This window comes from Hemitrygon akajei, chromosome 8 (genome assembly GCF_048418815.1).
Source record: "Hemitrygon akajei chromosome 8, sHemAka1.3, whole genome shotgun sequence".
Classification (NCBI taxonomy): domain Eukaryota; kingdom Metazoa; phylum Chordata; class Chondrichthyes; order Myliobatiformes; family Dasyatidae; genus Hemitrygon; species Hemitrygon akajei.
In genome coordinates this window covers 152,281,891-152,295,912 of record NC_133131.1, presented here as the reverse complement: position 1 = coordinate 152,295,912, position 14,022 = coordinate 152,281,891, and the positions used below count along the sequence as shown (strand labels likewise).

Below are 14,022 nucleotides of genomic sequence, written 5' to 3'. Positions count from 1 at the left end.
GGGATTTTAATTTTCCACATATTTATTGTGACTCCCATACTGTTAAAGGTCTAGACAGGTTAGAGTTTGTAAAATATGTTCAGGAAAGTTTTCTAAATCAATATATAGAGATACCAACTAGAGAGGATGCAATATTAGATCTCCTATTAAGAAACGAGTTAGGACAGGTGACGGAAGTGTGTGTAGGGGAACACTTTGGTTCCAGTGATCATAACACCATTAGTTTCAACTTGATCATGGATAAAGATAGATCTGGTCCTCGGGTTGAGTTTCTAAACTGGGAAAAGACCAAATTTGAGGAAATGAGAAAGGACCTGAAAAGCGTGGATTGGGACAGGTTGTTCTCTGGCAAGAATGTGATTGGTAAGTGGGAGACATTCAAAGGAGACATTTTGAGAGTGCAGAGTTTGTATGTTCCTGTCAGGATTAAAGGCAAAGTGAATAAGAATAAAGAACCTTGGTTCTCAAGGGATATTGGAACTCTGATAAAGAAGAAGACAGAGATGTATGACATGTATAGGAAACAGGGAGCAAATAAGGTGCTTGAGGAGTATAAAGAGTGCAAAAAAATACTTAAGAAATCAGGAGGGCTAAAAGAAGACATGAGGTTGCTTTGACAGTCAAGGTGAAGGATAATCCAAAGAGCTTCTACAGGTATATTAAGAGCAAAAGGATAGTAAGGGATAAAATTGGTCCTATTGAAAATCAGAGTGGTCGGCTATGTATGGAACCAAAAGAAATGGAGGAGATCTTAAATGGTTTTTTTGTGTCTGTATTTACTAAGGAAACTAGCATGGAGTCAATGGAAATAAGGCAAACAGGTAGTGAGGTCATGGAAACTATACAGATTGAAGAGGAGGAGGTGCTTGCTATCTTGAGGCAAATCAGAGTAAATAAATCCCCAGGACCTGACAGGATATTTCCTAGGACCTTGAAGGAGAATAGTGTTGAAATTGCAGGGGCCCTGGCAGATATATTTAAAATGTCGATATCTATGGGTGAGGTGCCGGAGGATTGGAGGATAGCTCATGTTTCATTGTTTAAAAAAGGCACTAAAAGTAATCCGGGAAATAAGTTTGACGTCGGTAGTAGGTAAATTATTGGAAGGAGTACTAAGAGATAGGATCTACAAGTATTTGGATAGACAGGGACTTAGTGGGGAGAGTCAACATGGCTTTATGTGTAGTAGGTCATGTTTAACAAATCTGTTGGAGGTTTTCGAGGAGGTCACCAAGAAAGTAGATGAAGGGAAGGCAGTGGATGTTGTCTACACGGACTTCAGTAGGGCCTTTGACAAGGTCCCGCATGGGAGGTTAGTTAGGAAGATTCATTCGATAGGTGTACATGGTGAGGTAGTGAGTTGGATTAGACATTGGCTCAATGGGAGAAGTTAGAGAGTGGTAGTGGAGGATTGCTTCTCTGAGTGGAGGCCTGTGACTAGTGGTGTGCCACAGGGATTGGTGCTGGGTCCATTGTTATTTGTCATCTATATCAATGATCTGGATGATAATGTGGTAAATTGGATCAGCAAATTTGCTGATGATACAAAGATTGGAGGTGTAGTGGACACTGAGGAAGGTTTTCAAAGCTTGCAGAGGGATCTGGACCAGCTGGAAAAATGGGCTGAAAAATGGCAGATGGAGTTTAATACAGACAAGTATGAGGCTTTGCACTTTGGAAGGAAAAACCAAGGTAGAACATACAAGGTAAATGGTAGGGCACTGAGGAGTGCAGAAGAACAGAGGGATCTAGGAATACAGATACAAAATTCCCTAAAAGTGGTGTCACAGTTAGATAGGGTCGTAAAGAGTGCTTTTGGTACGTTGGCCTTTATAAATCAAAGTATTGCGTGTAAGAGTTGGAATGTTATGGTGAGGTTGTATAAAGCATTGGTGAGGCCGAATTTGGAGTATTGTGTACAGTTTTGGTCACAAAATTACAGGAGGGATATTAATAAGGTTGAAAGAGTGCAGAGAAGGTATACACAGATGTTGCCGGGACTTGAGTAACTGAGTTACAGAGAAAGGTTGACTTTATTCCCTGGATCGTATAAGAATGAGGGGAGATTTGATAGAGGTATATAAAATTATGATGGGTATAGATAGAGTGATGCAAGCAGGCTTTTTCCACAGAAGCTAGGGGAGAAAAAAAAACAGAACATGGGTTAAGGGTGAAGGGGGAAAAGTTTAAAGGGAACATTGGAGGGGGGGGGCTTCTTCACACAGAGAGTGGTGGGAGTGTGGAATGAGCTGCCAGGTGAAGTGGTAAATGTGGGCTCACTTTTAACATTTAAGATAAACTTGGACAGGTACATGGATGAGAGGTATATGGAGGGATATGGTCCAGGTGCAGGTCAGTGGGACTAGGCAGAAAAATGGTTCAGCACAGCCAAGAAGGGTCAAAAGGCCTGTTCCTGTGCTGTAATGTTCTATGGTTCTATAACAATATCCAAGTGGTTTCTGTTTTTTTGAGGATGCACTGCACTGCACTGAAGCCTCTTTCAACAAGGTAGGAGGATGGAAATTCAATGAAGAGCAGTTTGGTTCTTCAAAGACCAGGAAACTTCGTATGATCATGTAGCCACAAACCACAAAAGCTGACATTTTTGGAAAACATTTTTGCTGCTTCAGCATTCCTGAATTTCAGTAGTGTCTTCTTGCAAGCTCTCTTCCTGTTCTTCCACTTTGCAAAGAAATAGGTAAATTACCCAGTCAGGAATTTGGAGATCATTCCAAATCTTGAATCGATTCAGAAAATCCTCCTTCAGTGACTGCAGGTATAAGCATACTCTTGCAGATCTCTGTCTGTGAAAGAGTGCCATACTTCCCATGCAGGAAAACTTTGAGAACATTCTTCTCCTAATGTTTTGCTTATACATTTCCTATTTTCTGATAAAAGTGGACACTGCACTTTTTGCCTGACTTAAATTGAAATTCTCATCTTGCAATTTCATATTTAGAATGTTTATTTGTCATACAGATTGGCTAGGTTTGCCACATTTCTACAAACAAGTTCAATCATGTTTCCCAAGCTTGTGGACTTTGAGCAAAAATTCAACCACTGTATCAAAAAGATCAAAGAAACATTTTAAGCATCAACCTTTTGATAGCCAATGTACTTCATTGTGAAGAAGCAAATGTTTGAACTCTTCATCATTATCTTGACATAACTGGTGAAATATTCTGCTATTTAATGGATGAGCTTAATTTTGTTGATAGATATTACAAGATTTATGAGTGGAAAAAAGTCACTAGCTATGGTTTTTGGCTACGAGATGTTAACGATGAATTACGAACAGACTTGGTATTTCTTTTTTCAGAAATGGCACTAAACCAGCATGTTGACCTGTCATATATGGTGCTCCATCTATTGCACAAGAAATCATGTTCCTAATTGGAGTACTTTTATCCTCAATATACATTTTGAGCTCATTGTAGATTGATACTCTGTTGATATTTTTTACTTTTACAAAAGAGAATCTCCATGAACTGTTCCATTTTTGATAAACTCTACCTATGCCATTAGCAAAGCCTCATCTCGCACAGTTGACTCATACAGTTCTATCCCAAATTCTGTTTTTATTTTTGTAGCTCTCTGCATAGTTGATGCTGAATGTCTTCACTTGTTTTATCAACGCAACGAGCTAGATTTAATATTCAGAGGAATTGATTTTAAAATTCTGGTATCCATTTTGAGAACAGTGGTGAGCACTTCTGATACAGCAGGCATTATTAATCCTTCACCAATTGTATGAGATTTTCCACACTTTGCTTTCATTTTAGACATGTTATCAGAAGCATTGAGACCACTATCAAGGTCATTTTTAGCTTGGCAAATTACTTGAGTGTGCAACGCTTTTCAAATGCTTCTTTCATCTTCTGGAACTGAGTAGCGTTTTCAGTGTGTCTTTTACAAAAGTGTTTCTGAAATCTTGATGGTTTCATGGCTTCACTAGACAGTACAGTTTTACAAATAAGACACATGGGGCATCGCTGATCTGACAGGATGATTGAGAAAATAATTCTCCATCTATTATCTTGGGATTCTCCAGTACAGGCATCCTGTTTGAAATCCCATTTAGCTGCTTCACTGTTGCTTCTGTGACTTGAAGACTGTCAGCAGTGGAGATGCACAGGGCTTGGCTTTGCATCAGGATAAAGAAGTTTGCAGAATGTGCAAAAGTTGACTTTTGAGTATCAACCCATATTGTATATTTTCTCTTCTCACCTGTTCTATTGGACAGAAGATACAAAAGTCTGAAAGTACATACCACCTGGTTGAAGAATAGCTTCTACTCTACTGTTATTAGACTCTCGAACAGACCTCTTGTATGATGAATGGACTCGACCTCAAAAATCTTGTTTGTTATGATCTTTCACTTTCTCTGTAGCGGTTACACTTTATTCTGCAATGTTACTGTTTTACCTTGTTCTACTTCAGTGCATTATGTAACAGTTTAATCTATATGAACAGTATACAAGACAAGCTTTTCACTGTATTTTGGTATATGTGACAGTCATAAACCAATACAAATAATATGTTAAAATCTAACAATTTATCTTGAGTTTCATCTTCCAGAAGGTAAAGTTTTAAAATTCCCTATCCAAGTGGGTTTGGAGGTTCAATTGATGAATACTTTCAAGATGGTCGGATAGGTTTTTGGATATTAATGAGGTTAGCACAGGAATGTGGCATTGAGATTGGGATTGAACTTGTTTACCTGTATTATCCTTCTGGATCTCTGGATTCCAGGTCCAGTTATTTAACCATTGAGCTAGAACAAAATAAAATTTTCTCCCAGTGCCCTATATACACACTAAGAATTTGTTCTATAATAATAGAAATGGGTATGGGAAGGCATAGTTCTAATGTTATTAATGATTTTTTTTCTTCTGTTTTAGGAACCAGAACCTGAAATTGAGGCTGTTAGTTCCAGCCAAGAAATACCTACAGTGCCACCCCAACCAGAGAAAGTTTCAATTGCAACACAAACAAAAAAGACAAGTGCCTCCTCACCAAGAATGTTACATCGGAGCACCCAGACTAATGACATCCCCTGTCAAAACATGTGTCATGAAAAGTACACCAAAATATTTAATGAATTTAAAGACCGTGTGAAAGCAGAGCACAAAAGAGAGACGGAGCGAGTTGTGAGAGAAGCATTAGAAAAGGTATGGGTTAATTTTGTCTCAAACCTTCTATTTGAACATTGAAATTACAGTTGGAAACATCTGTAACATTTTGTGTGACAAACTAAAATCCTCAGACTTTTGAAACATACAGCATAAAATGTGCCATTAGTTGTATTCATTATACAAGTATACTTATTTATAACTATATAAATATATAATTGAAGTTCAAGTGTCGGTGGGGGAGGGGATAGGTAGGGAGAGAAGATAAATTTTTTTTGCATCTATGGGCACCACATATCTTCAATGTCCCAGGGCAACAAATGTTTGAATGTATTTGGCTTCACTTGGAAGGCAGAGTGAGTTTTGCTGTATCTTTTCCCTACCTTTGTATGTTCTAAACCATTTATAGAATGCAAATATCTCTCCAGTCAGAAACATAATAAATGGCTTTGATCCAGTATAGATGTTCCATTACAGGGGACCAAGATCTGGTTTAAGAGTTCTATTTACAGATTAGCAAGTGACATTGAAATTTAGTAGTTGAAGACTTCTTGTATGTGTACCATTTACAGAGTTATGGTCATGAAATTACGGCCTTCAGGAACTGATTGTCTGTTCTTGTTAATGCCTGTTTTTGAAGCTATAGAAAAGCTTATAGTAAAAATCAAGCATTGCTGGAAATACGCAAGTCTTGTCTGTCTGAGATTGGGAAACAGTGCCATAATTGATTAACCCTACAAAATAACTGCTTCCAGGCAAGCTTGTCAATTCTTTGCCGGCATGAAGCACTTAGTTCACAGCTTATTAGCTACCCTGAATTTTGCCATAAGTAGCATCTGCAAAGTGACTCCCAGCTTCTGCAGCAAGAAGTACCAGGGCTGGTTTGATAAAAATGATCAGGAAATTGAGCAACCAGTTAATGAAAACCTAAGCTATCCCTGGTTTGGTAGCTTCAGTAGTCATAGAAAAGTATAGCACAGAAACAGGCCCTTTGGCCCATCTAGTTCATGCTGAACCATTTAAACTGTCTTCTTCCATTGAACTTTTCACTTTACTCCCTTAACCCATCCAACCTCAGTGGAAAAAGCATTTACCCTATCTAAATTCCTCATAATTTTGTATACCTCTATTAAATCTCCTCTCAATCTTCTACATTCCAAAGAATAAAGTCCTAACCTATACAAACTTTCCTTGTAATTTGGGTCCTCCAGTCCTGGAAACAGCACTGTAAATTTTCTCTGTATTCTTTCAATCTTATTTGCATTTTTTCTGTAGATACTTGGCCAGATCTACACACAATACTCCAAAATAGGCCTCACCAACGTCTTAGACAACTTCAACATAACATCCCATCTCCTGTATTCAAACTTTGATTTATGAAGGCCAATGTGCTGAAAGCTTTCTTTATGATGCTATCTACCTGTGACACCACTTTCAATGAATTATGGACCTGTATTCCCAGGTCCCTTTGTTTTACAGTTCTCCTTGCTGCCCTACCATTCACTCTGTAAGACCTACCCTGGTTGGTCCTACCGAAATCCAACACTTCACACTTGTCTGCATTAAATACTATCTGCCATTTTTTTTAGCCCGTTTTTACAGCTGGTCCAGATCCTGCTGCAAGTTCTGATAGTCTTCCTCACTGTTTACTACACTTCTAAACTTGGTGTCATCTGCAAATTCACTGATCCAGTTAATCACTGGTCTTCAAGCAAAAGTAACAGCTCTACAGGTGCCTAAATGCAGAAATCCAGCAGAAGACCTGAGCTATAAAAGCTATATCAACAATTGATAAACACAAAGCCGACTCACTGACAACCAAGAACTGAGGAGCAGATTCGTTAGAGACAGACAACTGGATGGAATTTGCTGTAGGAACACTTTGCAGATCCCCTCAACTTCAACTTTATCCTTGTGTGAGAGCTCTTTGAGTCTTTCCAACTTTGCTACCACTTCTAAGCAATAAAATGTCAACAATGTTGCTTAGAAAAACCTCTGCGACAAATGAAATTGCCTAATGAATTTCAAAGCTTGTCTGAAGAAATTTGCAATCTTACCATGCATAGTTGGGAAGAAGACAGACACATTTGCTATATTGCGATCATATTTTGTTTTAATGACAGTGTTCTCCCAACTGTTATTGTACAAAAATTAATTGACTGGGTCCAGCTCAACAACTAGCTTCCAGTGGATTCTGTCCAAATTACAGTGTGGATTCTGTCCTCCTAGAGGTGTTTGTAGACAATCTTCAGTATGTAATAACTTCAAGCAAAAAGCAGGGAGCAGTCCTAACTACAATTTCAACTGTGGAAAAATCCTGAAATGACCTTGTGGTCTTTGTCTCGGAGTCTGCTTCAAAATCTCTTTTAAGAGGGTGAACCCTCATAAGTGATGGTATACCTGGTAGGGACGTGATAATCTGTGCCAACCATCTGACAAGAGTGTTCAAAGACGTCTTCCATCTCTCACTGCTGCAGATGGAGTTTTCCACCTGCTTCAAAAGGTTGACAATCATACCAGTACCCAAGAAGAACAGGGTGTGCTGCCTCAATGATTATCACCCAGTTGCACTCTCATCTGCTGTGATGAAGTGCTTTGAGAGGCTGGTTATGGCCAGAATCAACTCCTGACTAAACAATTTGCCTAGTGCCACAATAGGTCAATGGCAGATGCAATCTCACTGGCTTTCTGCTCGGCCTTCAATCTCCTGGACAGTAGCAATACCTACATCAGGCTGCTGTTTATTGATCACAGCTCATGCTCTCAGTTCTAATCAACAAGCTCCTAAACCTGGACCTCTGTACCTCTCTGTGAAACTAGATCCTTGACTTTCACCGGGTGATTATAGTCAGTGCCGATCAGAAATATGTAACATCTTCTCTATGACGATCAATTCTGATGCACCTCAAGGATGTGTGCTCTGTCTACACCCACAACTGTCGGCAGAATTTCAGATGATGACCAGGAAGTGTACAGGAGAGAGATCAGCAAGTGTGTTGTAACAACAACCTTGCACTCAGTCAGTAAGACCAAGGAATTGATTGTGGGCTGTAGAAAGGGGAAGTCGAGGGAACACACACCAGTCCTCATCGAAGGGATCAGCAATGGAAAGGGTAAGCAGTTTCAAGTTCCTGGGTATCAACACCTCTGAAGGTCTACAGTACCTTGAGCCCAACATATTGATGCAATCACAAAGAAGGCATCACAGCCTCAAATATTTCATTTGGAGTTTGAGGAGAATTGGTATGTTACGACTCTGCAAATTTCTAAAGGTGTACTGTGGAGAGCGTTGTAACTGGTTGCATCACCAACTGGTATGGAGGGGCCACTGCACAGGATCAGAAAAAGCTGCAGAAAATTGTAAACTCAATCAGCAACATTATGGCCACTATCCTTCCTAGTATAGAGGACACCTTCAAAAGGCAATTCCTCAAAAAGGTGGCATTTCGTTATTAAGGACCACCATCACCTAGAACATGATCTCTTTGCATTGTTACTATCAAGGAGGTATATAGGAGCCTGAAGACACCCAACATTTGCTTCTTTGCCGCTGCCATCAGATTTCTAAATGGACAATGGACTCATGAACACTACCTCATTTTTTTTTCCTTTTTGCTTTTTGCGCCAATTTACTGTGCCATTTGTAGTTTTTTTTAATCATTTTGTATTGCAAACAACTGCTGCCGCAAAACATATTTCATGGCATATGCTAGTGGTATTAAATCTGATTCTGATCATTTTGTATTTGCTCTCTGATGGCATGCCAACCACTTTGCAAACTAACAGGTTTGTGACAGCCGATTTCAGTGAAGACTGGTATGTAATTGAGCCAACAGATTATACGATGAACAGGCGAGTCTCTTGATATCTAGTGAGGTGCTCCATAGTTGAACACCTTTTAAAGAGATTAACGTGATTAAACTTGAATGAGTTTTGTTTCTTAAAATGTCTGTCTGTAGCTACGCAGTGAAATGGAGGAGGAGAAGCGTCAGGCGGTGAACAAAGCTGTTGTCAACATGCAGGCCGAAATGGACAGAAAATGCAAACAAGTGAAGGAAAAGTGCAAAGAGGAATTCATGGAAGAGATCAAAAAATTGGCCACACAGCACAAGCAGTTCATCTCGCAGACCAAAAAGAAGCAGTGGGTAAGTACAAAACATTTAAACTGGTGTCTGTGCAGCATCTTTTATGACATTAAAATATCAGAAATACAACAGCCAATTTGAATATAGCCAAGTTCTTATCAGGTGCATTCTAATAATGATCAACTATTCCACTTTTTGATATACAGTGGAGAGTGAGTACTAACCATGAATTAATTTAATTGCACTGCCTCCTTCAAGGACTTGCATACGTATGTATTCCTTGGACCTTGCTCTTCACGATGTATGTCCTAGCCTCATTAGTACTCCCAAAATTCAACACATCACACTTACCAGGATTGAACTATGTATTTCAGCCTTTTACACCAAGCGATTAATGTTGCCTTGTAGCCTAACAGCACCTTCCGCACTGTCAACAACTCCACCAGTCTTGGTCATCTACAGACTTGCTGATAATCCTTCCAGTTTGCACTGATTAATCCCTATCTGTCGAAATATTTGTTTAGCCCATCCCTAATTTTTTCTGACAACTTGATTGTTGGCTTGCAGATCTATAATTGCCAGGCCGTTACCAAACTGCCTTTCTGACTGTCATATTTTCACACGTGGCTAAGTGTTTTTAGTAATATTGGTATTTTATTTTGCTAAACTTAGAGCAAAAATTCAGTTTCAACAGCTTTCAAAATAAATTACTGCTGAAGAGACCTGCTTGAAGAATGGTTGTATTGAAAACAGACTATTAATAACACTTCATTATCCAAAGGGTTGGAAATGAGGGTTTTTCCTCATTTAGTTCTGTAAGTATTGTAATCAAACCATGCCCAGTCAGGAAAGCAGATGTCCATTGAACAGCATGCAAAAGTCAGTTTACCACAACTTTCAATAAGAAGCAGGGTAACAAATGACTGTACAGTAAATGGGGGATGTTACTTAAAAACATGTGCGTAATATCAGCCTCAGTCACGTGCAGTGCAGCTGACGGCTTGACTACATGAAGCATTAGTCAATCATCTGTTGGCAATGCTGGCATACTTCAGTTGACTTGTAGCTTGTACATCAGGGCCCTCTAGGGGTAATATTGTGGCTTGCAACTTCGGTTATCAACAGGTATAAAGAAGCATTTTATATTTGATCACAGAAGAAATCCAGAGGTACAGTATGCTCTTGTCTCATTTTTCAGTTTAATTTTTAAAGGACAATTCTAATCAATACATGGCCTATCAGAACCGGAAGATAAATTGCAGTTCTTTAAAATGGTGCTAACTACATGGCATCACAGAATACTTACCACTTTATAGAAGAAATGTTGGAAGAGTTTGTTCATTTCTTGCAACTAAAATGGTATTGTAAATTCACCAAGCATTATAAGTAATGTTGTCCTTTCCTTCTCTTTTAAGTGCTACAACTGTGAGGAAGAAGCCATGTACCACTGCTGCTGGAACACCTCTTACTGCTCAATCAAATGTCAGCAGGAGCACTGGCATGCGGAGCACAAACGAACCTGTCGTCGGAAAAGATGAAAGTTTTCTCCTTCTCAAGAGCCATACTAAGAAACAGTTTCCTTTTCACAGACAGTGCTGGTTTTATTTCAGAACCATGTTTCTGTGAATCTTGCTTTGCATTTGCACCAGCATTTTAATCTACAAGCTTAGTTTCCCCCCACCCCACCCACTTTAATCAGAGAGCCGAACTAAGATGGCCTGTTTTAATTGTAACCAGATACCTTTTCGTGTGTGTTTTTAAATTCTTTTACATCAGTGGTCATGTGATCAGTACTTCGGGACAGGGTTGAATTAGCAGGTAATAAACCTGCTTTAAAAAAAATAACTGTTAATATTTCCCAACTCTGCTTTTTTATATTTTTCTTACGTATGCTACTTTTATTAATAAAAAATTGAATGTTGATCATGTATTAAAGCAGGGAAATGGGATTTCTAATGAGCTGGACCTTAGAGATGGAATGAACATTTAGTTCTGTTTTTGTAATTTGCACATTTCTTTTATTTCCTAACCCAAATGAGTCCACACGCATGTAAAATTGCCAAATACTACCTTTATGTACCAGTAGATATGAACAGAAAAATTACAGTAAATTTTGCTTTCTGCACCAGTGTTCACTGAATATCTGTGCGATTGTCTGTCTTGCAGTTGAATTGTATAAAATAAAATGAAGCACTTAGTTTTCTCAGCAGCTATTAGATTTTTGGATTGTATTTAGCTCTTGCTGCCTGTTTGCTTACAGTCCTTGTCACCTTAGACAGAATTACGTAACTGCATGTCAATCCATTTATAAAAGACATTGTGATTGTGGTGGGTCTGTACCTTGCTGAGTGTCTGGTACAAAACATATACCAGTAAATGTTTTGTGATATTGCAGAAAATGGAAAATAATTTAAATATAGAATCATTCCAAAGGCTGTTTTAAACCTTTTACTAGTAGCTGCATGAAAGTAAGACACGTGTAACTTTGACTGTTCTGTTTTCATGTCTTGGTGACACCATAGCACCTTCAAATTATGCAGTATAAACACTCTGTTAAACATGACTGTGGCCTGATTTTGTTTTAAATGATCACTAAATTGACCTGCTCTTGGATTGTTTTAGATGCGTTAAAATCAATTCATAGCGAAATATAGTTGCCATTTGTAACTCCATCATGTAAGGTTTAGCCACTCTGCACATTTATTCATTTTAGTGTGGCATCACATGGCAGTTCAATTAGGACATGGCAAATTCTGGGCTTTTTTGTAAGTTTTTCTTACTGGCAATATATTAAATCATCTGTGTTTACATTGGGCAATAAATGTATTTCAGAGATGTACTTTGAATGTTTAACTTTTGGTGTTTATTTATATATAAATATATAAAATAAAAATAATTGGCAAGGACTGATGCAATGTCGTCTTCCCATCAGGAGAGGTGGGTCTACTTCAGTTGATTATCTAGATGTCAATCCATTCAAAGAGCAATATTGTCCCAGAAACCTTTCAATGTAGAGTGTGAACGTTTGACCATCGAGACTTTTAATTTGCTTCATGAATTTTTTTTTGTTAAATCAGATTTTTGTTGTGACCATTTCAAAGCAGTTTATCAGCACGTTAGAGACATGAGAGACCATAGTTGTTGGAAATCAGAAGCAATGCATACCAAATGCAGGAAGAGCCCAGCAGGTTGGGCAGTATCTAATGGAGGGAAGTGAACAGATAATATTTTGGGCCAAGATCAACCATTGTTGGACAGACATCTCAACTTAGTTTCTCTCTGTAGATGCCACCTGACCTGAGTTCCTCCAGTGTTTTGTGTGAAATATAGACTCTCCCTCTTCTCTCCCGCCCCACCACCCATGCTGCTTGAATTGTTGAGCTCCTCCCACAGTTGGTTTTTGCTTCAGTTTCCAGCATCTGCAGTTTCCTGTGGGCTTATAGCTGAAGCACACTTAATAAGATTTGGGCAGAGTAAATAAGAATTATTAAAAACTAAGAATTGAGGAGCAACACCTCGCATTCCATCTGGATAGCCTGCAACCTGATGGCATGAACATTGATTCCTCTAACTTCCAGTAGTTCTCTTCCCCCCCCCCCTCCATCTTCTACCATTCCCCTCTTACTGCTTCTCTTATCTCCTTCCCTTTCCCTTTCTCTTTCTCCCATGGTCCACTCTCCTAGCCAATTAATTCTTTAACTCTTTACCCTTTTCGCCCATCTCAGCTTCTCACTTCGTCACCCCCCCACCTCTCCCTCACATCTATACCCCCTCACCTGGTTACACCTATCACCTTCCAGCTTGTACTCTTTCCCCTCCATCCACATTATTGTGGTTTCTTCCTCCTTCCCTTCCAGCTCTGATGGAACTTCTCAGCCCAAAACATCAACTCTTTGTTCTTTTCCATAGATGCTGCCTGACCTGATGAGCTCCAGCATTTTGTATTTGTTGATTTGAAATCTTAACACTTGCGGTCCCCACAGATCCTAGCTAACTTTCTAAGTATTTTCACTATTTTAATTTTGCTTTATTTGCACCTAATGCATTGAATGTTTGTTAATAAGTCAGAATTTGCAAAATAAACTAATGCATTCTTGCTGTAAAGTCTTCCATTAGCAAGGTTTTAAAGTTCACAAGCACCAAGGTTAGTAGTCAGCGTAAGTTATTATTCAAATGTATTGACTTGAATCTTGCAAAGGAGGATGTATTAATATGCACATTTTGAAATTGTGCTTGTTTTTAAATTTTTTGCAACATTTCTGCAATGTGTAATTTTATAATTGTACATAAATGTTAATGCTAAGGTCTGTTGCTGGTAATTTGTTCTTCAGTGAACCACTCTGAATTCATTCCAAAGTATGACATAACGTAGGATTTTTGTCTTCGCATTCCTCTTCAACCAGGTTTGCTTCATCTTCATCATTTTTCTTAACAGACTGTCCAGTTTTGTTTTCTGTGTCTTTCTCTGGAGCTTCCAGTTTCTGTGTTACTGCCTTGCTGGATTTGTTGCACCATTTGGACTCCACTGGAAATACTTCCTGATACTTGGTATTCTACGAGTCACCAACTGATCTGTTCTAGTCTTTGTGATATTGTATTTCAATGACTTAAAAGGGTGGGTTAGTCAGTTTGCAGATGACATGAATATTGATGGTGCTGATCGTGTAGAACGTTGTCAAAGGTTACAAAGGGACATTGATGGGATGCAGAGCTGCAAAGTGGCAGATGGAGTTCAATCTGGAAAATGTGAAATGATGCACTTTGCAAAGTTGAACTTGAAGGCAGAGTGTAAGGTTAATGCCCCA

The 14,022-nt window shown here is 38.8% G+C and overlaps 1 protein-coding gene across 4 annotated transcripts in view; it reads left to right on the top strand.

The window, feature by feature from the left end:
* Positions 1 to 13,524, top strand: part of zmynd11 (zinc finger, MYND-type containing 11) — a 176,820-nt gene extending 163,296 nt beyond the window's left edge. For all 4 annotated transcript variants that reach the window (XM_073054857.1, XM_073054856.1, XM_073054855.1 and 1 more), the window contains 3 exons: positions 4,902 to 5,171; positions 9,092 to 9,277; positions 10,633 to 13,524. In XM_073054857.1, the coding sequence (XP_072910958.1) occupies positions 4,902 to 5,171; positions 9,092 to 9,277; positions 10,633 to 10,755 (579 nt within the window). In that variant the 3' untranslated portion in view covers positions 10,756 to 13,524. The remainder of the gene's footprint in view (positions 1 to 4,901; positions 5,172 to 9,091; positions 9,278 to 10,632) is intronic.
* Positions 13,525 to 14,022: the final 498 nt, after the last annotated feature.